Source organism: Mus caroli, chromosome 17, assembly GCF_900094665.2.
Source record: "Mus caroli chromosome 17, CAROLI_EIJ_v1.1, whole genome shotgun sequence".
In the NCBI taxonomy this organism is placed as follows: domain Eukaryota; kingdom Metazoa; phylum Chordata; class Mammalia; order Rodentia; family Muridae; genus Mus; species Mus caroli.
In genome coordinates this window covers 61,734,948-61,757,898 of record NC_034586.1, presented here as the reverse complement: position 1 = coordinate 61,757,898, position 22,951 = coordinate 61,734,948, and the positions used below count along the sequence as shown (strand labels likewise).

Sequence of the window (22,951 nt, the reverse complement as noted above, 5' to 3'; positions counted from 1 at the left end):
TAAACTTATACATCTTGGGATTGCATTGTGTTAGAATTTTTTATTTTAAAATTGCAGTTTGAGTTACTGACTTGCACTTCACTAAAAAAAAAAAATCACACAAAAAATTTGGCTGGTGATTGGGATAGAATTTCCAACTATTTTTGAAATGTTTCCAAATCTATTTTTTTTTTTTGCCACTTTGCACTAGGTATTTATATAAAATGATTCTCAGCATTGGTAATTATACAATCAAAATAGCAATCAACTACAAAAAAGTTGACAATGTTGTGTTTAGCAATATCAAATATTCAGCCAAGAATAAATAATTTTTACGTAGAGATGAACAAGGAAATCTATCTCATTTGCATGCAAGCTTGCTTTTGTCTTAAATGGGTAAGATTTTTGGTCTGCTTCTTTTCAAAATTCATTTTTTAGGTTAGGATACAAAGTAAGCATTCAAAGAAAGAAAACAAACTTTTTTTTTTTAACGACCAATGTTTGTTTTATACCACTATTATATCCTATATACCTCGGGTGGCATGAAAATTTCTCAGGTGTCGGGGCGGCAAGTTGAAAAAGTCTAATTAGCTGTATTCTAGACTGCTCATTTCGACATTTACTTCCCAAGCAATCTAGAGTGCCTTTTCGTGGCAGAAGCATGAATATGCGCTTTGTTTCGCACGGAGCTTCCTAGAGATTTAAATTCAAGCAGCACCATAGGACACAATAAAGGTTTTTACAGCACATCCATTTGTTTTGTTTGCTCTTCCCGTCCCTGGATACCCTGGCAATGGGCTGAATATCTGTCAGCAACTTGCTTGGCATTTTTTTCTTTTGGTACAGGCTCTCCTAAGTGATGCAGATAAAATTCGTCCTTAGCGCGAGAATGTGGCAAACAGATTTGGGTATGAGTTTGAAGTGAACCACACTGTAGATACAGCACGTGAACTCCACGCTGTAGGAACAGACATTTCGTTTCTACCCTTGTAGAGAAACTGCCTGGCACAGATTTCCCCTGGAACTCTTTTGCTTGTGAGCGAGGTGTGTGTTTCCTTTGGCTGGGCAGGAGGCAGCCTTGGAACGACAGGCAGAATGGAGCGCACGTTCGCTGAGGGCGGAAGGAATCCCCAGCAGATCAGAGGGACACGCCCTGCCGCTCTCCCAAAGGGCGGTCTCTCCTGGGATGCCTGGCTTTCAGGCAGCCTGCAAAAACCCTTCTCTTTTCCAGGGCAGACAAGACGCCCTCTGCGAGCCAAAAGCCGCGTCAGCGGCCCCACCCACTCGCCTCCAACGGACCTAGGTCGCCTTCCCGGTTCCCAGCAGCCACCGCGGAGGCGCCGCCCGCACAGGGCATGCTGGGAGTCGAGGTACCCGGTGCTTCATGACTCTCTTCCGTTCGGAATTCCATTTGGAACGCCGTGAGGTAGCGTCGTAGTCGGCGCTCCAGCCCCGCACTCGCAGATCTAGGGCCCCAAGAACTACACCCCCTTCCCGGGGCGCCGTGCACCGCGTCTCCCCGCAAAGAGCCCCGCTCCGCCCCCCCGACCCTGCTCTACGGAGATTGACAGCGGCGCGGCGCCGGGAGCTGCGGCCAAGTCGGAGGTGCGCAGGCGCACTAGCTCAGTGTTGACCCCTCCCACCCCCAAGTTAGGCCCGGAGGGCGGGGCCAGCACGAGGGCTCCAGGCCGCGGGGGCGCGCACGTAGGCACGTAGGGCTCGTCACGTGGGGCGCCGAGGATCGCAGTGCGCGTGGCCGCGGCGGCTGGTGTGGGGTTGAGTCAGTTGTGACACCCGGAGCTGCTGAGCGGACAGGCAGCCCTCGGGACCCCCGCGGCCCGGCAGCAGGCGCGGAACTTCGGGAATCGTGAGCCTGGCCCCGTCCTAGAGCTCCGCGGAGCCGGCGCCGCCACCGTCCCCTCGCCCCCGCCAGCGAACCGCCGCCGCGGGCGCGCCCCCGCTCTGCGCTGCGCTGTCTCCTATGGCGTCCGCCTCCGGGGCCATGGCGAAGCACGAGCAGATCCTGGTCCTCGACCCTCCTTCAGACCTCAAATTCAAAGGTAGGCTGGCTGGGACGCTCCGGAGCGGAGCTGAGGCTGGGGCTGGGGCTGGCGGGCGGTGGCTGGGTGGCCGGGCCGTGCTCCCCTCCCCCACGCCCGGGCCGAGTGTCGGAGCCGCGGCCCCGCTGCGTCCCTCGGCCCCGCGCCTCGCTGTCCGCCGCTGCCGGGCCGGGCAGGGCTGGGCTGCGCTGCGGAGGGGAGGGGAGGGAGCCGCTGGGCTCCGCGGAGGGCTCCGCCGGGCGCCGCCGCCATCTTGCGGCCCCGCGGGGGCGCCGTGGGAGTCCGCCCGCGCCTTGCCCGCCGGCCCGCATGGCGTCCTTGCCCCAGGGGCGGCCGCGGCGCGGTGCGGGAGGGCGGCTGGGAGCCGGAGCTCCCTAGTCTGCGGGCGCCAGTGGGCGCCGTTCGGCGGCTTTGGGCAGGCGCGGCCCGCCGCGGGCGAGGAGGCGTTCACGGTCGCGGCCTCGCCCGGAGTCTTCCCCGGTCAGGTGCGGGACTCTGGCTGAGCCGGGAGACCAGGCAGCAGTGTCTCTGGCTGGGACTGACCCCGCGTGTTGGCACGGCCCCCCAGGCGCGCGGCAGAAAGCTGTGCGTCAGCTGGGACACGCATGGTCGGAGGTTAATGGTAGTGGGTCCCTTGTGTCAGCTCGGATTGTCCCTAGGTACGGAGGACCCAGTCCTTGTGCTCCTAGTCCTTGAGTGCACACTGTCTTTACTGAAGAATTCTCAGCGTTTGTGACCCGCTTACGCTTGCGGTTTCCCTGCGTATCCCGAGAAAGCTGCTAAGGTGCCACACAGCTCTGGAACTGTTGACTTTGGAGCATTGACTGTGATAGACAGTGGCTTGGTGATCCTTGTTCAGATCCAAGGCAGTTTGCCTTCTCAGTGTGTAGGAAACGAAACGTTACACAGAACAATTTACTATATTTTAAGGAGTACCAAAAGAATGGAGCTAAAAAGAAAACGTGATCCTTATTATCTTTAAATGTAAAGTGCCCTCCCCCCTCCCAAAGTTAATACCTTGCGTTTTAATTTCAGGAACTGATGAAAACAATTTTCCTTAGGCGCATATCGATTCCAGTACTAAGAGAAAAAGTAAACCCATTAATATTAGTGTAAGAGTTAGTCCAAATGAAAATAGCTGAATTGCCCTTGTGGGAACAATTTAAAATAGTTCCAGACACTTAAAGATTTTATATCTTAAATAGTTTTAGGGCTTATAAACATTGGGTATTCTGCTAGTCACATGCCCTGCAGGTGTTTCAGTACATTCACAAGTTTCTCTTTACTAGACAAGAACTTGATTGTGATTTTTAAGGCAGCTCTGATATCTTTGGAATTGGGTCGTGAACCACACTTATAATCCCGGCATTCTGGAAGTCCAGAAACCATCCAAAGTTTGAAATCAACCCGGGCTACAAGGGAGACACTAGACAGTGTCTCAGAACTTCGGGTAGTTTGTATTTTCCTGCAGCAAATTTCTGTATTGCCTGATTGGTTTTTTGGGGTGGGGGTGGGCGGGGTTTGCTGAGTTCTTATAGTACTGTAGTAGCCATAGGTAATAGAAGCGATTTAATGAACATTTTTACGATATTTTGTGTGGTTTGCCTTTTCTCTTTTGACTGTAAGAGCAAGTTATCTGTACCACATAGACATGTGTGAAAAGTCTGAGACGGGTTTTAAAAACGATTGAAAATACTACATTGTGCAGTATCCATATAGACCACTTATTTTTGATGTTAAATAATAACTGTGTTTATACAACAGACTATGTGTTACCCAAAAAAATGATCCCAGTACTACTGAAAAGGGCAGGTAAGTGGTACTTAGAGGGAGTAGCATGTCTGTGGAAGCTTTTAAGGGAAAAAGGCTCCTTTCAAGTTGCCTAGGGAACGTTATGCAAAGGGAGTGGTTGGGTAAGTCCTGAGGGGAGAAGCTACAATGAGGTGAATAGACTTAAATGCCCAGTTGTTCAGAGACTTCAGGAAAGATGGGTGAGATGGAAAGATAGGGAGAGGATTGGAGGAGTTTGACATTTGGAGTTTGGTGCTTTCCTCCTTAACGTTACTTTGTTAGTCAAAGATAATTTGGTACAATGGTAGCCTCTGTATTTAAATGCCCACTTCTACACTAAGTAGGGGGATTTAGAATCCACAGTGTGCATGATCTTTTGGTTGACCATATCACAAATTATTTACCTGATCTTTACATGTGTTTAAGTGTAGGTTGTTTACACATTTCCTTTTGCAGAATTACTTGATGATCTGCTAGGTTTATTTGAATTATTTGGATTCACCATTGGTTTCTTCAGGAGTGACTCAGCCATTCTGAGATTGACAATTTTCTTTTAATATGAATAGTGACTTGATAAGTATCATTACTTTGCAGTTTTATTTCAGTCTTTTAGTCATAATTCTTAGTTTATAGATGCATATATGTATGTATATAATCTTTATAATTGTAGAATGAATTCTAAAGCAGACCTTTTAGTGCTTTAGTGCATAAAAAGATTTATTATTAAATTTTTTTGGTTGCTTAAATCAGCAATACTTCGACCAATAATTTAGATTTGAAATTGGATATTTCACAGAAAAAAAACTTTTTGTCCTTAAAGTCTAGTATGTTATAAAGTTAGTTTATTGTTTTGTGTAGCATTTTACTTTTTGTAGATGTTGACAGTATTGGAAGGAAGTTTAAAGAAGAAAGTTATGCAAAAAAAAGGAATTCCAAGTGTGTGTTTCCTCATGAAGGTCCTGGAAAAGAGGAAAATGGACTGAACTCCTTGTGTTGAGGTAGCTCTTGTGAGTACTGAGGAACACAGGGAGCTAGCTGTGCTGCCACTGTCAGCCAGAAGCCACACCCCTTCTGTCTGAGCATGGTCTCTTCTTCCATCCCAGGCTGCCTTTGGATTCCAGTACACCTATGAGGATCTTGAATTCTTTTTAAATACAATTTTTTAAAAAAGATTTATTTTTTGTGTAAGTCTTCTCTTGTATATACATGTGTACACTACTTGGGTCCTGAGTGCTTGTGGAGGCCAGAAGAGGGTGGCAGGCCCTTTGGAATTGGAGTGACAAGTGGCCATTAGTTACTATGTGGGTTCCTGGAATTGAACCTGCATCCTCAAGAAGTATTATCAACCACTGAGCCATCTCTTCAACCACTTTTTAAATTTTTTTTTAAATATTTTTTGACAATTGTGTGTGTGTGTTGCGTGCACACAGACACATTAACATGATCATCTTTTGTGTTCTCCATCTGACCCACTGCCTCATGTTTCCCTCCTACTTTTGTGTCTTCACTAAAAAGTTAATATTTTATTTATTTATATATGTGCGTCTTCATGTGGATGTGAGTGCAGATGCCCTTGGAGGCTGGAGGTGTAGGATTCCCTGAAGCTGGAGTTACAGATGGTTGTGGTGAGCCACCTGATGCGGATGCTGGGAGCTGAACACAGATCCTCTGAAAAGAGCAGCAGGTTAAACTGCTCAGCCATCTCCTCACGCTCCCCGTACTTTAAAAAAGTCCTCTCCTGAATCCAGTTAGTGCTAGCCTCGTGTGTGTTGGTATAGGAGCATGAGCAGCTCACTGGTACCACCTCCCTTACCCTAAAGAAGACTGACTTTCCTTTCTCAGTAACGGTCAGCTGAGATGATCATGTGCAGGGCTGTGTAGATTCCACAGCTGCTGTGAATTTAGAAGTGCAGTGGCCATGTCACGTCCCCAGAAGACAGCATGACATCTCTCTCATAGCACTCTTTTCTGTCCTCCTGCTCTTAGATTCTCTTCACCTCCTCTTTGACATTCTCTAAGCCTTGGGAGTGTGGCCCATTTAGGACTGAGCGCTCACTGTCACCAATCTTAGCACTTCTGAGTCCTGAATTAATTACTACTCATTACAAAAAGATGCTTCTCTGCTAAAGGTTGAGAGCAGCACTTATGGGTATAAATGTGAATGTTTAGAAGGCAGGTCAACAACATGAACCTGGAGTGAGACTACAGTGGTGGGTTCTACCCAGGGCCTAAGATTGCCCCAGCAGCAGTCTTTTAATCAGGTTTAAGAGGTATCAGTCCTTCTTGTGGATGAGATTCCAAATACAATTAAAAATTGATTAGTTACCCCCCCCCCCATTAGTCATGCCACTATTAGACCAATGGGCATAGCTTGCCTGGTAGGTTGGCATTGTCGCACACAGGGCCCAAGGTTGGGTAATTCTGTTATCTTCTCCCTAAGTGGCCTGCATAGCATCTTCAGGCACCGTGAAAGATTGTAGGGAGGAAGTTTCTCAATCAGTTCCAGATTGGTTTCTCTGTGTTCTGCGGTATCTAAGACCTTGAATTTTAGTTCTGCCTTCCTCTTCCTTCCAAGTGCTGGATTATAGATAAATACCCCACTTCCTGAACATCTTTGAATAGCAGCATATCATTAAGATAAGCACAAGCACTGAATGCTACAGTTTTTTTGGGGGGGGGGGAGTGGGCAAAATAGGAAATTTTACATCGTTTCAGAAGATGCTCTTATTCTACATAAACTACATCCTAATTCTGGGAAGATCATTTCACAAATGCCTTTAAATATAATCCTTAGCCAGTTCTTAAAAGTTAAGGTATTTGTTTGCCCATGGGGTAAGGTTTTATTTGTCGTTTTTGGTATGTGTATATTGCTATAGTAGACTGCTTTCTTTAATACCTGTGTCTGTATACACCTGGCTGTTGCTAGGTAACTGTTGGGTGGAGCCTACAGATATCCTGGTCTTTTGTTTTATTTTGCATTCCTCTTGGAAAACTAGTTCATGTTTGTAGTATTGTTACTTAGTAAATCCTGTGCATGGTGTTGCGTCTCACCTCAATGTTTTACATTCCTGGATGAAAGACACACAACACAGCCTTTATATTTTAGTATGCCTTAAGCAGCACAGTAGTTGGGCAACTGCTTAACCTCCGTGCTATTAGAACCTACCTCCCACTGATAATTCTGAGTTACTACTTACTAATTTCTATGTTCCATCTTGGTTGCTTCTGGGCCGTGCTCTACTGGCCCCTTTACATGGTAGCGCCGCCTCCCTGTCCTGCATTCCTCATGCATGGTGCCCTGCCCTCCTCTCCCCCGTGGTCCCATGCTTGGGAAACCTAAAACTCTGCCTCTTTCTCTTTTCACCAGCTATTGGCTGCTGGCATCTTTATTTACCAACCAGAATTACAGGTGCAGACAGTTTTGAGGGAAACGATAGCATCAGAATACAAGCAGCTAAAGTGTTTGCTGTTCTCCAGTTCCAAGTCACTGTAGTCACACTTCTGTCCTCACTACTTGATTGTCTCCTGCATTGATCATTTCCAGTGTATATGTAACTTTATCATTTACTACTACAGAAAGTAGTATTACTCTCTTGAAAAAACTTTAGACTTCAATATCACTCTCTTATGTCACCCCTCCCCCAAGTCCCTTAAATGTTACTGTTTCTGAGACCCTGACTCGGTTTCAACACCATTGTTCCTTATTCAGACTTACTAGGTTTTTTCCTTCCTCAAATCCATATTCCTGCTTCTGCACAGTGTTTGCAGATACCCAATTCTGTAAATCAAACACTCTCTGCTTTGGTTTTGGAGGTAGGTTTCACCATGTAACTCCGGCTGACAGAACTGTAAACCAGGCTGACCTCTCAAACTCGAAAAGATCCGCCTGCCTCGTCCTCCAGAGTGCAGGGGTTAAAGGCGTGCACGTGCTGCCACTGGCTAATCGAAAATATGTTATTATTATTATTATTGTTATTGTGTGTGTGGAGGGGGGAGGAGAGAGAGAGAGGAGTGCGTGTGTCTGCATGCTGTGTCAAGGTTGTTCAGGATTGTTTGTGAAGGTCAGAGGACACCCTGGATTCTAACTCAGGCTTGTGTTACAAGTGTCTTACCCACTGAGCCATTCACTGGCTCAAAGACTACACAGGTCTTACTGTACTATTTGGATTTGAATGTTCCTATCAAGTGACAGCTCAGAACCCACATAGTCCTAGCTCTCCCACTCCTTAACCTGAACATTCATATTTTATAATTAGCACGCATACTCATAATCTCTTTTTGCCTCTGTTGGTCTGACTTTTTAAATGCATCTTCTGCTGGTAAACTTGTTGTTTTTTAGATTACTTCAGTCATGAATTTGTCAGGAGTAAGTGTTGGAGCTACACTCGTGCACAGTTGTCTCTGGGGGGCAGTTCTAAAGGTTAGAATCTCAATTTCCAGATGGGTAAAATGTAGGGGGAGCAGTCCAGGAGTAAATTGAAGTTACCTAGTGCAGTGGTTCTTAACCTGTGGGTTGGGACTCTTAGCAGATCTTTCTCCAAAATATTATAAGTCATAACTGTAGCAAAACTACAGTTATGAAGTAGCCACAAAGATAATTTTATGGCTGGGGATCACCACATCATGATGAACTATATTAAACAGTGGTAGCCTTTAGGAAAGGTGAGAACCACTGACCTAGAAGATGAAAGGAGTACGTTAGTACACGATCCTGTGGTAGAAGGAAGGGAGCGCATGATGTTAACTGAAAGGTTTCCAGGCAGCAGTAGTAGAAGTGACCAGGGTATGTATAGTTCTGGCTTGGTAGGTCAAGTTAGAAGTTTTTCCTTTTTTCTTCTTCCTCCTCTTCCTCCTTCCCCTCCTCCTCCTCCTCTTCACTGAGGGATTAAATGGTGTGTGTATATGGTATTTCTTTTTTAATTGGGTGGAGGGACAGGTATAAAGGTATGCCAGGCTATTTTGTGTTTCATTAAGAAATACTTAATTGTAGCTATGCAGATTGGTATTAGAAGTGAGATAATTAGATGCTGCAGTGCTGCAACGATTGTGGCAAGAGGTGGGCATTGGTGTTGGAGATAATAGAAGGTCAAAGTAGACGTGTGCTGAGAGCAGGTGCGGCTTCCTAGATGGTGTTCGTGAAGTGGAGGGATGGTGGCCTTCACTGAGCTAAGAAACACAGATGTCTGGATGAGACTGATAACATTTTCTTTTGGGTATATGGAAGAAAGGTAGGAGGAAGACCATACTTCAGTGTGGCAGTATGCTTGAGGCTTGTAGATAACTAATGAGAATGTGCTATAAGTGTGTATGTGTGGATTGGTTGAACCTTTAGGAATTTCACCTGTAATAGCAATTCTTTTTAAAACAGAACTTGGATCTCTTTGCAATTGGGTTTTTCACCTGCCTGTTGCGCATACTTGTATTTTGAATTTTCATACTTCTAAAAAACAAGTGCTAAGGTATTTTGTAAAGAACTAATTAAGTAGATTGGTTTTTTGTTTTTGTACCTTTTGTATAGTCAGTGAGACAAAGAGTATGGGTGGGGCTTGACTTTGGGAGTTTTGTGACTAAGTATTAAGTCATTTAACTTGCTTTGGTGGCATTGGTGGGACAAGGTGGAAAGAGAATTCAGAGTTGGAGCTAGCTTGGGCTACATGAATGGAAGGGCTAGGGTGGGGTCAGGGGGATGAGACTAGGAAGATGGCTCAGGTGCTTGCCTGCCAGCGTGAGAACCTGAGTCTGGATTCCCAGCAACTGGGTTAAAAGGAAGGTGTGGGGCTCATGCTTGTAATCATAGCACTGCAAGCACTGCAGAGACAGATGAGGATCCCTGAGGGCTTTGCTGGCCAGTCATCCCATCCTGGTTGGTAAGGCCAATGAGAGACTGTCTCAAAGGACACCTAAGTTTATTCTTTGGCTTTCACATGCTTGCACATGTGTATCTGCAGGTGCACATACACAACTAAAAATATAAAAAATCACCTTAGAAGTTATTTTAATCAAATAGAAAAATATGCTGTAGTATTCCTTTCATTTATAAATTTTGATTTCTATGGTTTGTGATCAACTGTGGTCCCAAAATAGAAGGGGAGAAATTTCCAGACATAAACAGTCATAAGTTTAAATTTGTGTCTTTCTGAGCTAGATAGAGGCTTGCCAAGGACCTGACTGTTGGGCCAGTTATTTCCACACTGCAAAGCTGCCCACGAACCAGTTATTTGGACATTTTCTTACCAGATTGTTGGTATCACAATATTGTTTCCTTTAAGTGCAAAGTTCTCAGCTTAGTAGGGAAACAGAAACTAACTCTATGGTGTGATGTTGCAAAGATCTACAATAAGAAAGGGTCTCTCTGCATGACTGAGAAAGGGAAGGGATTGTCTTTGGATTTGCTATTGAACTTCAAATGATAAAAATGGATGGCCATGGTATGTGATACAGGCTTGGTTAGAATGGAAAAGGCATTAAATTATAGGACTTGATTCTGGTTTTGATTTTAAGTTTTGGGACATGGGAAAACTTAAGTTCTTCAGAATTTGGTATTTTTCCAAATTGTTAGCATTGGTAATTGTTAAAATTATGCTTTAGTGTATCATATTCTCCCCCCCCCCAACAGAATTTGTTATACATAGTTAAGATATTGGTTAGCTATTATTGTTGCTGTGACAGACAGGCAACCAAGGAAGAAAGGTTTCTTTCATTCCCTTTACCATTTCAGGGAGATAGAGTCCATTGTGGTGTGGAAGTTGGTGGCAGGAGTTTTAGGTCACACGGAATTCTCAGGAAGCAGGCTAGTGGTGAGCTCTGGTGTTTAACTGTCTTCCTCCTACCTAGTACTTCAGCCAGTGAAATGCTGTGACTCAGTTCATTGGATTTCCTATCTCAGTTAACCTGACCTGCCTTTTAGTGTGCACAGACTTAATTCTGCTAATTCTAGATCCTGTCATGTTGACAATAGTTAGTATCCATCACAGGTGTGTGTTATGGGATGTATGTAGTAATGAATGGCTGCATGATTGAAGCAAACTAGCTTGTTTCTTACCCCTCCTCTCTTGCCTTCCTCACCTTTCCCCAGTTGAAGTTTTGTCATGTAGCAAGAATCCAGACCCAGCACAGTTGAATGTTATGTGTATTATTAGGTCTCTAGACATGTTTCAATCCTGCATGTGTGCTCGTTTGTATTTTTTTTGACCTCTTTCTGTCCATCATCCCTCCCTTTTCAAGTTTTCTGTTGAAACTTTTTTGGGGGGTGGGGGTGGTGACCTAGAATTCAGAGATGTGCCTGCTTCTGCCTTCTAAGGGCAGAATTAAGGTGTGTACCACTGTGCCTGGGCTAAATAAAAATGCTTTGTCTGTGCAGAAATAGTTTGTGAAGGGACCCTGCTGCTGCTCAGGAATCTATATTTATTGGTCACTTCCTCATGTTTTCCTTGTTGGCTTTGTGTCTGTCTTTTGAGGGACACTCATGTGAAGGGTTATCTGCTTTTCTGCGGTGGATCTGGCTTTCCTAGGATTATAAAGAATTGTTTTGGAAGACAGCTAAACCTAAGGAAATATTATTTGCAAATACCTGCTTACTTCCTGGGTTTTCTGTAATGAATGTGACTCCTCAGGTCATTCAAAATTTTAACTTAGGAAAGTTTCCTACTGTTACTACATTGTATGCTTTTAAAAATGTGATTTAATAATTTAAACATTAATATCTTGATTTACTTATTTGTGTATTTTTGTTTGCCCTTTTGGAGTGGGGGGTATGCTGTAATCAAACCTGGACTTTATGCATAGGAGGCAAACATTCTGCTACTGAGATGGATCTTAAGTACTTGCCTAGTTACAAATAATATTCTATAACCTGTTTCATTTGTTACTTGAGTTTCAATTTCTAACAACAGAAAGGAAACATTTTCTTTGCATGTCATATTCTTATTTAAAATAAAACTCAACAGTAAGTCTTTAGCATCTAATCAGTCTTGAAATTTTCCCCGTTGTGCTTCTGGTTTTAGTTGTTTGTTTCAGTATGTGTGTTGTATTAGGTTGTTGTGTGCTGTGTATTGTCTTGATCTAAAGTAATGTTCCCCACCACTTTTCTCTGCTCCTTTAAGTCATGCCATTGATTTTTTGTGAAAAGACCATATCAGTTGTCCCAAAGTCTCATATCTAGATATCTTGATGTATTTTATGTAAGTTTTATCTTGATTAAAGGGGGTTGATTAGTCTTGGATTTCAGTACTTGGGGCAAAAAGTATTTCATAGATTACATTGTGTCACATCTGCTGTCCTGCTTGTGGTGATAAACTGATTGGTCATGACAGTCTTAATCTTTCATTGAAAAGGTATATAAATGTGATCCAGTTTTTATAATATATACAGTTGATATACTGAATATCCTTGAATAAACACAAGTTTATGCTAGTGTTCCCATTGCAGTGTTACTTCCAGTAAATTCATTGATCTTGGGAGAATGTCTTTGGTTTAGATAACACGTGTCATGCAGATTTACAATTTAAATTGTAGTTAAAGTCTAATCTGACCTGGCAAGAAGACTCGGTGGGTAAAGACACTTGTGCCTGACAATCTTGAGTTTAATCCCATGACCCACATAGAGGAAGAAAAGAACATACTTTTTCAGGTTGACCTGACCTTCACATTTGTACTGTGGCACCAATACACACGTGTCACATACACAGAAACAAAGTTTAAAAAAAAAGCAAAAACTTTAAAAACGTAAAACCTAATTTGTAACAAACTTTGCAAATGTTAAATCAAAACTGCACATAAATGTGACATGTTGTCATCAGTTGCAGGCTTCTTGTGAGAATTTTATTAGATGTATTTGATACTTATTTCTCTGAGAATTGACCCATTAAACAAGTAGGTTTAAGGTTCCTCCTCTTCAGATAGTGTGGATTGGTTCTTTAATGTGGTTGGATGTTTTGAGACAGGGTTTCACTGTGTAGCCTTGGCTGTCCTGGCTCTGTAGAGCAGGCTGACTTGGAGCTCTTACAGATCTACCTGCTTGTGCTTTCCAAGCACTGGGACTAAAGGTGTGTGCCACCACCAGTCCACCCCATCATCTGGCTGCTATTGGATCTTTTAATTTCTGGAAAAGTCTACACACACACACATACACGCACACATGCCCCCCCCCTTTTATTTGGTAGTAAGTTTGAGGCTATTCTGGGCTACATATGAAATTCTATGAAAAACAAATCAAAATTAAAACCAGTCTAACAACAACAAAAATCTAGAACAAAACAAAATAACAATCACAGAAAGAGTGTAATAGAATGTCTTAAAAAGCAATCCTAAATGTTTGAGGAGGAATAATTGCTGTCTACCATCTTTATTTACCATTGAGAAAGACACTGTTGGGATAATAAGTTGATTCTCTCACTTGCTTTTGGAGATGGGAGGGACCTAAGAGATCTTTTTGCATATAATGGTTAGATTAATTTGGGGGAATCACTGTGTATGGCTTTAAACTTTAAGCTGTTCAATTTTCTACATTATGTTGTTTTAACAAAGCTATAATATACTAATAACAGAAATCCCTCCTGCCTGTCTTTTCATTGAGAGCAATGAAAGGAATAATTGTTTTAATTAAACGTGCTTTCTTTTGTGAAGATGACAAACTTCTTATTGGACTTATATGCCCATAATAAGACTGCAGGTTTGGGAAAGTCGGGTAAAAGAAGTAAAAGACACGAATCTAGCTCATTGGTAGCGTTTAACAATGATTTTGACCTATTGAGTGGGCAGATATGGCATCCTCCCTCCTCAAGTGACTACACACTCACTGCCTCTCTATTAAGTGCATTTTGTTGAGTTTTTCAAATATACAAATATATTTGTAAAATGTTTACTTATATAATACATTATGGATGGATAAGTGCAGTAAGCAGCTTAAATAATTAAAGCTTTGAAATATTAGAGAGGCTTAAGTAAAATTATGAAGTCTTGGCTTAGCACTAATCTCAAACCAGTACTTTAGTGAAATTTTATAAAGGGCTATTTTTTAGTGTTTTAACTAAACCTTTTTGAATAGAAATAGAACTCATTTGGGACTGGAGAGGTGACTTAGCAAATAAGAGCAGTGGCTGCTTTGTTAGGGGTCCTGAGTTCAATTATCAGCATCCACATGGTGGCTCACAACCATCTATAACTAGTCCTGAGGGATCAAATGCCCTTTTCTGGTGTGCGGATGTACATGCAGACAAAACACCCATATACATAAAATATATAAATCCTAAAAAGACTCATTTTGTTTTTCCTGAAAATGGGGCTGTTGATTTGTACAACAGTATTTGTACAAGAATGCTTACCAGTAACTGATGTTAGACATTGTTGTAACTGCTGTAAGTACAGCAGTGCATGAAGTAGAATTAGTCCTCATGATAGCTCAGCACAGTATAGGACAGGTAAATAATTTAAGGTGGTTTCCTTGCTTTAAGAAATTTGTAGGGACTAGAGATGGCTCAGCAATTTAAAAGTGCTTGTTGCTCTCTCAGAGGACCTGTGTTCTATTTTTCCAGCAACACATGGCAGCTTTTAACAATCTGTAACTTCATTTCTAGGGGCTCTGACACCCTCTTCTTGCCTTCCCAAGAACCAGGCAAACACAGATGTACATGCAGTCAAAACACCCATACACATAAAATTAAAAAAAAAATATGTAGTGAACATGTTTAGCGCTTTCTTGGATGTAAAATACTTACATATTATTTATTTTAGGAAGTGTTTAACGTTGGACTTAGGGACCAAAGGAAGTAAATACATTATATAATGCTAATTTGATTGCTCTAACGCTCCAGGAATCTACATGTACTTATGGAAATAAGTACAGTTGAGGCTCTGGAGTCAGACCTGGTTTTACTTTTACTGTTTTTGGAGACAAGGTCTTTTTACACTGGCTGTCCTGAAACCACTGAGTTCAGTCTGACCCTGAACTCCAGATTCTGCCCTCAAAAGAACCACCATGCCAGCTTAGGAAACTATTTAGCTAGTTTAAGTTAATTTGGCAAAACCTGTGGAAAGATAGTAAATAGTAATGACTTTTATTTATGTATTTTAAGTAGGGAATATCCAGCCCTCCTCAGGATTTTCACCTTTATATTCAGATAAAAGTACAGTGAAGGTATAGTGTGGTCAGAGAGTAAAATTGTAAGACTAGAATGATTTATGAAGAAAAAGAGTTACATTTGAAATAAAACATGTCTACTTTTGCCTTTTATTATTTCTTGTTTAAAAAGGACTGTTAGCTATATTTCTGGTATATGGTAATTCAACAGATAATGTATTGAGTAGCAAAAGGTCTCAAAGCTTGTTAACTTCTTCAAATGAATTAAATGTTTAGGAGTTTATGGTGTAAGAGAATGAATGGGACAAGGCATATATACATGTAGTAGGAAAAATGGGAAATACATATGGATTATGTTTCATATGAATTGTATAGACAACCAGTTAATAAATTCCTTTAAAGATGAATTCTTTGGTATTGAAGCCACTATATAATAGTACTATGTAAGTACACAGAGTCTGTGCACCATAGTGAAGAACCAAGAAAGACTGTCAGCAATTGTGAAAAGATTGAAATTTTCACTTGCTACAATTTCATGGATGTTAGAACACTTAAAAACATTTGAATTGAAGTAAAAACCTTGTTATTCATGACAGACACTACAGGAACTTCAGTAATTGTGATGTTGTTCCAAGATGGATGAGAAAGGGCTTCAAATTGGAGCTAGCCACAGAGTGGCTTTGCATAGAGCAGAGAAACCCTGAGCTTAGAGAACGTTAATCTTTGATGGTGTGCTGCATGGAAATTCACCTGACCTTTGATTAAGAGTATGGGCAGTAACTGTACCTGATCTGGTCCTCAGGAAGGAGGCCTTATCTTGTAAGACTATTTTCTGCTTAACACATCCCTGAACGGAGAGGAATACAGGTAGAAATGGTAGACTCTTAAAGCCTTGGGCCCATAGTTAGATAGGAAACATCTGAAAGAGCACAGCATTGATTAAAAAGGCATTGGAGTGTGTAGGTGAGTGTTTTTTATGAAGAGTGTCATAATAAAGGACAAAAAGCAAGCTGCTTTCTACCCCTGCTTGATTCTCTTTGTAGCTGAGCTTAGCTTGACAATTGAAGAAATTTTATTGTCAGTAATTTATTTGTGAATGAATGAAGTTTTAAAACTTAGAATGGCTCTATTTTTAGAACCATAGTTGGGATTTCTTAAGTTCTTTTTTCTTTTAGACTTGTTTTGTGTTTATGAATGCTTTGCTAGTAAATATAAGCCCAGAGCTTGGGAGGCAGTGACAGGCAGATCTTTGAGTTCAAGACCAGCCTGGTGTACAGAGTGAGTTCCAGGACAGCCAAGGCTACACAGATGAATCTTGCCCCGCCCTGCTTCTGTTTCTTCCTTGGGGTAACCAGGCCCATTGTACACCAGGTTCTATTGGAGGAAACTTAGCCAGGTGTAGGTAGGTGCAATGCAAGATCTTGGTGATAGTGTGAGTAAAGAACACACCTGGGGACAGCCTGATTTATTTATTGCTGAGAACTGATTTATTTATTGCTTGGGGGAGAAAGGGTATTTATTCCCCTGAGGAGGTAGCCAAGGGTCCAGGGCAGGGGTGGATGGAAGATACTTTATCTGATATCTGCATATCAGGGGCTTGTAGGGGTGGTGGTGCTGCTGCTGCTTATAATGTCAAACAAGGGGCGAGGCCTGATGACTCTCAGGGTAATATATTTCTGCTAGGGTTGATGGTGAGGGGAGCTATCTTTATGGCTATCTTTAGGTTGGGAGTGGGGAGGAAGCCGACTCCTGCCGACCTCATATCTGAGGAATTCCAAGTAGAAGTTTCTCAACCACCCCTGTCCCCTCCCTGTAAGCCTGGACCCTGTCCTGACAAAACAGACATAGACTAGTGAACAGTGTGGCCAGACAGTACATTGTGGTTGGAATTAGTGGCAGAATAAAACCTCATAGAATGTTCAGGAAGAAAAGAGCTTGTTCAATCCTCTAAAAGTATGTCTTTCCTCGGCCAGAGACCTCTCATTTCCTTTCATTGAGGCCACATCTTAGATTTTATTGCTTCCCAGTAGAGTCAGTCACTCTGGGCAGTGGGGGACATTCAAGACCCAAGTTATAGCAGCTTGAGTTTAGTAGGATAGGAATAGTAGGATAGGAATATTATTCTGTGGGACTGCCCTAGTATTGCAGAATATTTACTATTCTGTATCCCTCACTCTTCCTGAGGGACCGTTCAGCTATAATGCCAAGGGAAAATATTTCATGTGTTTATGTAAAAGGTTATGTTTGCAGCTTATGTTTTGCACCTTTGTTTATATAACCTCTTTTTTCCTGAGATGTGAAAAATGTGTGTGTGTGTGTGCGGGGGGGGGGGGGGGGGGGGGGTAGTAGGGTGATAACAGCTCCCATCACAGTCTTATTAGCTTTTATGAATTCAGTGTTAAGATTTGTGGATAATGCCTATGCATGCTTTTAGCTTTCATCAGATTCCCAAAGAATTCTGTGTCTTAAAAATGTGGACCAGATGTTTCTTTGAACCAAGCAGCAGTCTTTGTTAGCCATAAAATTTGGCTATATTATTCACTGTTACTAATACTCTTCAATCTGCCATTTTAACAAGAAACAGTGGGCTTGGACTCATGCTAGCTTAGAGGAATCCAGTGGAATAAACAATCTCCAATTTACTTTTTAGGTGTTTTATAGGATTTATGACATTCTTTTTCTCAAGGTTAGTGTCTGAGCATTTTGTTTTGGAGAGATTCTTTTTCCTTTTGATATATTATTTTATCTTTATATTTTTAAAAAAAGATTTATTATATGTAAGTACACTGTAGCTTCTCCAGATACCCCAGAAGAGGGCGTCAGATCTCATGATGGGTGGTTGTGAGCCACCATGTGGTTGCTGGGATTTGAACTCAGGACCTTCAGAAGAGCAGTCAGTGCTCTTAACCTCCGAGCCATCTCTCCAGCCCTATCTTTGCATTTTTATATTTGGAATATATAATCCTTGTTGGGTAATACGTTAAGTACTCTATAAAACATATATAGTTCTTAGGAGTTTGATTAAAATGTCATACAGTTATTTTTAAAATTGTGTAGGCTGATCGGAAGGGTCAGCTATAAAGACCTGCCACACACACTAAAGCTCTCAATTAGTCATGATTTATGGGCACTGACACCATTAAGGAAGGAGAGGAGTCCTTGTTTCACCTGTTTTCAATGTATTTATTTGTACCCTTATGCTGTGTGGATAGGAGGTAAAGTGGACAGGTTTTGGGGAGGGGAATCTTCCCTTTTATCTTGGTTAGTTGTATTATAGAGATGCTAAGTCATCTATTGATCAGAAACAAACAATTGGGTAGCAGCAAAGAGTATAAGATCACCTGCAGAACAAAGGAGTGGCATAAAATGAAACAGGCACTTCAAGTAAAAGCTTATTTCTCAAGGCTTGAACTAAGTTTTAAATTTCCCCACTTTTGTGAAATCGTTTTTTTTTTTTTCCCTCATGTTAGGCATTAGGCACATTTAGTCTGTCTTTAAAAAGTCTTTGTCTCAGACAGTTTACCAACACTCAAAGTTTATTGTACATAGTTGGTTGGTGAATTTTCTAAATCTAGATTGCAAAGTATGACTGTTGCAAAGTTTTAAAAAACATAGTCTTTGTTTATGACTCAAACAGGTTGGAAGGTGACCGGTTCAGGGAGCTTGCAGCCAAGCTTGAAAATAGTTGAATCCCTTGAACCCACATGGCAGGAGAGCATTGATCCTGATGATGCTGTGCGTGTAGACATACAGTCTTAAGTAACAAATAAGGGAATGAAAAAGGTTAGATAAAAATAGGCTTTTATAATGTCTTTTCCTTCAGGCTTCTTGACTTTTCCCCTCCCTTTTGGGTGCTGGTGGTTGAATGTGGGACTGTAGCCATGCTCCAGTAGTCTTCTTAGTGTTCTAGTTAAGATCATCAATATCACTCCTTTGACAAATAAAAAGCAAAAGCATAAAATAGATTTTTAAAAGGCCATTAAACAAGAAAACCATTACAAGACCATTAAAACAATTAAAATGCCTTCAAAATCAACAAGAAAGAAATTCTTGCAGTGAAACTTAGACTGTATAATCTGTTTTGGCTTTTCAGATAAAACCAAATAGGTTTATCTTCACATCTCACAGCCCATTTTAAAAACAAACAAAATAGATTAGAGCATATGACATATTACTCATAAGTACTTAATACACATACGTGAATGAATTGAGACAAGTGAGTACTGTCAGGTTTTAGTTTTGTAGTTGGCCTGTGAACGTAAAGATTAGCACTGGTGAAGACCACTGGGGAACTCGTGTCAGTCATGTGATGTGGTATGAACATGCTATATGAGTACAATTTGGCTGACAAGATGGCTCATTGGATGGAGATCCTTGTTGCTAAGCCTGAGGACTGGAGTTGGATTTTTGGACCCCACATAATGACAGGAGGGCACCAGTTCTAAAAAGTTGTCTTCTGATCTCCACATACGTACTGTGACATGTACATGTTCATATGTGCAACACAAACATGATAAATAAATGTAACCAAAATTAAAGAACTAAAATCATAGTTATTTTATGGATGAAATCATCAAAAGTTGAAAAAAAAAAAGACAATTTTTGTTTTCTTTAGGAAAGTGGGATTGAGATTATATTAACTTAATCTTGAATTAATGCTTTTGTTGTGACTCCAGTTAATTTCTCTCTGTCTGCCCCTTACCTTTCAGGCCCCTTCACAGATGTAGTCACTACAAATCTTAAATTGCAAAATCCATCGGATAGAAAAGTGTGTTTCAAAGTGAAGACTACAGCACCTCGCCGGTACTGTGTGCGGCCCAACAGTGGGATTATTGACCCGGGGTCAATTGTGACTGTTTCAGGTAGTACTCCATGTCCTGACCTTTGTAGGTTTGAATATTGACATTTCATGACTGTTGTATTTGATGTTTAGTGTTTTTATCTGTTTATTATTTGGCTTCAGTGTTTGTGTAAAGATGTTCCTTGGGTATCTTACTGTACAGACATTTTATTGAACCTTTCCTCCTCGAGACTTATATGGGAGTGTCTGATTGCCTAGGGTCAATTTGAAATGCTATGTATTCTGTATTTCCACAGCTTTCCGCTGTAGCTTGTGTTCTTATTTATCTTTGAAATGGCACTGTTTTGTGATTAAATCATGTTCTGTGTATCTACAGAAGTGTTTGAGTCTTAAACTTAAAAAAAATATGCCTGATTTGGGCCTACTTTTAAAATCAGATGAGTTTTTATCCTTTCAGTGTAAATGCCAACAGTGTCTTGTCCCTTGTTTATTGCTTACAGTAGTTCCTTCCACACACATCATGTATTCCTGCTGTGAGATCTACTGGTGCCATCCAAATGTTCTTTTCTTAGACAGCCTTTCCAAGGAGACAGTACTGCGTAACACGTGCCATAGGTGGCAGGTCTGACAGCATGTGTGGCTCCACGTGACTTTAACTTGTAGGAGAACCTTTCTGTACCCACACAGACTTACTCCTTTTTTTTTTTTTTTCTTTTTTTCAAACAATAGCTCTCAACTCCTGAACTTGTTAATTACAAAAGGCTCAGGAAAAATGGATTATGTCATTACAGATCATGGAGTTAGAAATGTGTGTATTAAAATTCTTGCTGACCTCTGATAACTTAGGTGACTCCTAAATTTTAAGATAACTACAGCTTTTATTTTCAAGCTTATAGAATATTAAAATAGTAAGTTATTTAAGGCTCAGTGAGACTATTTAGAAGTAGAACCTGACTAAATGTATCCCATATACATTCTTAGTAATTACTGATTTGTTTATGACCTCATCTTGGATTTATGTAACATAAATTTAGCACACTAGTTAACTGGAGCCTTAAAACTTGATACAGGCAACTTGGTCTGGAGACGTAAAAGTGAATGCTATTGGGATCTGGGAATAAAGTCTAAAGACCAAGGAGTTATGATTTCCTTTGTTTTCTTAAAATTAGATTTAAACAAATGAACACATTCTGAGTAATTGTTTAGAATCCAGTTTAAAAATAAGTTACATTAAAAGTGTCTTAAGTTATCTAAATTAAAATCAACACAATGAATTTAATAATAATTGAAAGTTAAGAGGCTGCTTGTGCATCTTGAGGATAATACATTTAAGTTTTTGAACCCATCTTGGTATGCATTAAGTTTGTGTGTTGGTGTGGTGGTATTAAATAGGACGTAAACTGTAGATGATAATGTGCTTTCTCTGTTTATTTAGTAATGCTGCAACCCTTTGATTATGATCCGAATGAAAAGAGTAAACATAAGTTCATGGTACAGACAATTTTTGCTCCACCAAACATTTCAGATATGGAAGCTGTGGTAAGTGTAGAAGTTGTACAGAAGTTATTTTTGGAGTTGTAGTTTAAACTTTGTTTAGCTCTCAACAATCCTTATTTCCTTGCCAAAAATTAAATATCAGAACAAAATTAAAATTTAAACAATTAAAAGGTTTTGTTTTTTGATATTTTTTTTTCCAAGGCATGATTCGGCTTGTTCTGGAACTTTGTAGACCAGGCTGGCTTTTGAACCTACAGAGATCCTCTTGCCCCTGCCTCTTCCATTGCTGGGGTTTAAGGTGTGCACCACTCACCATGCCTGAAATACTGTTCAGAGGCAGGCGGATTTCTGAGTTCGAGGCCAGCCTGGTCTACAAAGTGAGTGCCAGGACAGCCAGGGCTACACAGAGAAACCCTGTCTCGAAAAAAAACCAAAAAAAAAAAGAAAGAAACCAACCATTTAGAAATGCTAAAGTGGAGAAGAGAGTTGTGTGTATTGCTGATGCTGTTGTCACATTTTTCATCACTTTGTTTTATTGTGGTGTCAGAAGATAGCTTGGTGGGGCTGGCCTTCCATTCTATTGCATAGTATGGTTTCTAGGATGGAAGTCAGGCCACCAGTGTGGCTGCCGTGCTTTTCCCTGCCGAGCCTTTTCATGGGCCCGGTGTCCATGAAAGCTTTAATTAATGGTGATGGTAGGTCTGCAGTGACACTAGTACATGATTGTGGGCAGTCTGCAGTCAAAGCTTCAGTTGTCCCTGAAGGTTTCAGGTGAAGTCTTCTTGCCACAGTGCTCTCATCTCTTTTCATCTTTGAATTTTTGTTTTTTGGATTTTTTTGTTTGTTTGTTTGTTAAATTTCGGGGAATGCTTTCAAATTTTGACAACTGAAATCATGTCTCTTTTGTCTTTTCTTATTTTATTTTTATTTTTTATTTTTTTGAGACAGGGTTTCTTTCTCTGTGTAGGCGTGGCTGTCCTGGAACTTACTCTGTAGACCAGGCTGGCCTCAAACTCAGAAATCCACCTGCCTCTGCCTCCCAAGTGCTGGGATTAAAGACGTGCGCCACCACGCCCGGCTTCTTTTCTTTTTTTTTAAAAATAAGACATGCATACATAAATACAACTATAAAAATTAGAACTTCTTTTTGGGTAACTGTATCAACATTCTTGGAATAAAATATATTAATTTGTTTTATTTCTATTTTCTTTTTAGTGGAAAGAAGCAAAACCTGATGAATTAATGGATTCTAAATTGAGATGTGTGTTTGAAATGCCGAATGAAAATGATAAGCTGGTAAGTAAAAAGTATCAGATAATTATCAGCTTTTGATTTTGGACTTGGTATGGCTGGTCGTTTTATGAGATTTAAGTTTTAAAAAGCTTGATAATGCTATTTCCATTTTATGATATTTTGTTTGCCTACGAAGAAATAAATATAACACATTAGGTCCAAGTTTCAGTGCAGGAAGAATTTCTGGGAATGCTCTCATTTTGACAACTGAAATCATGTCTGTCTTTGTTTGTTTGTTTCTCTTTTTTTAAAAATAAGACATGCACATATAAATACAACTATAAAAATTAGAACTTCTTTTTGGGTAACTATCAACATTCTTGGAATAAAATATCACAGGGATAAGTTTTTTCCCCCCAATTTAACCTTTGTCAAATATTTTGCATATTTTTGATTTTTGATCAAAATCAACTTTATTTTTTAGTAAGTAGTTGCTTATTGATTAGCATTAAG

At 40.8% G+C, this 22,951-nt stretch overlaps 1 protein-coding gene across 3 annotated transcripts in view; it reads left to right on the top strand.

The window, feature by feature from the left end:
• Positions 1–1,687: 1,687 nt before the first annotated feature.
• Positions 1,688–22,951, top strand: part of Vapa (VAMP associated protein A) — a 32,963-nt gene continuing 11,699 nt past the window's right edge. The window contains exons 1-4 of one of the 3 annotated variants that reach the window (XM_021186222.2): positions 1,688–2,039; positions 19,617–19,769; positions 21,144–21,247; positions 22,421–22,501. In XM_021186222.2, the coding sequence (XP_021041881.1) occupies positions 1,961–2,039; positions 19,617–19,769; positions 21,144–21,247; positions 22,421–22,501 (417 nt within the window). In that variant the 5' untranslated portion in view covers positions 1,688–1,960. The remainder of the gene's footprint in view (positions 2,040–19,616; positions 19,770–21,143; positions 21,248–22,420; positions 22,502–22,951) is intronic. The other 2 variants (XM_021186223.2, XM_021186224.2) reach the window with 2 other exon arrangements.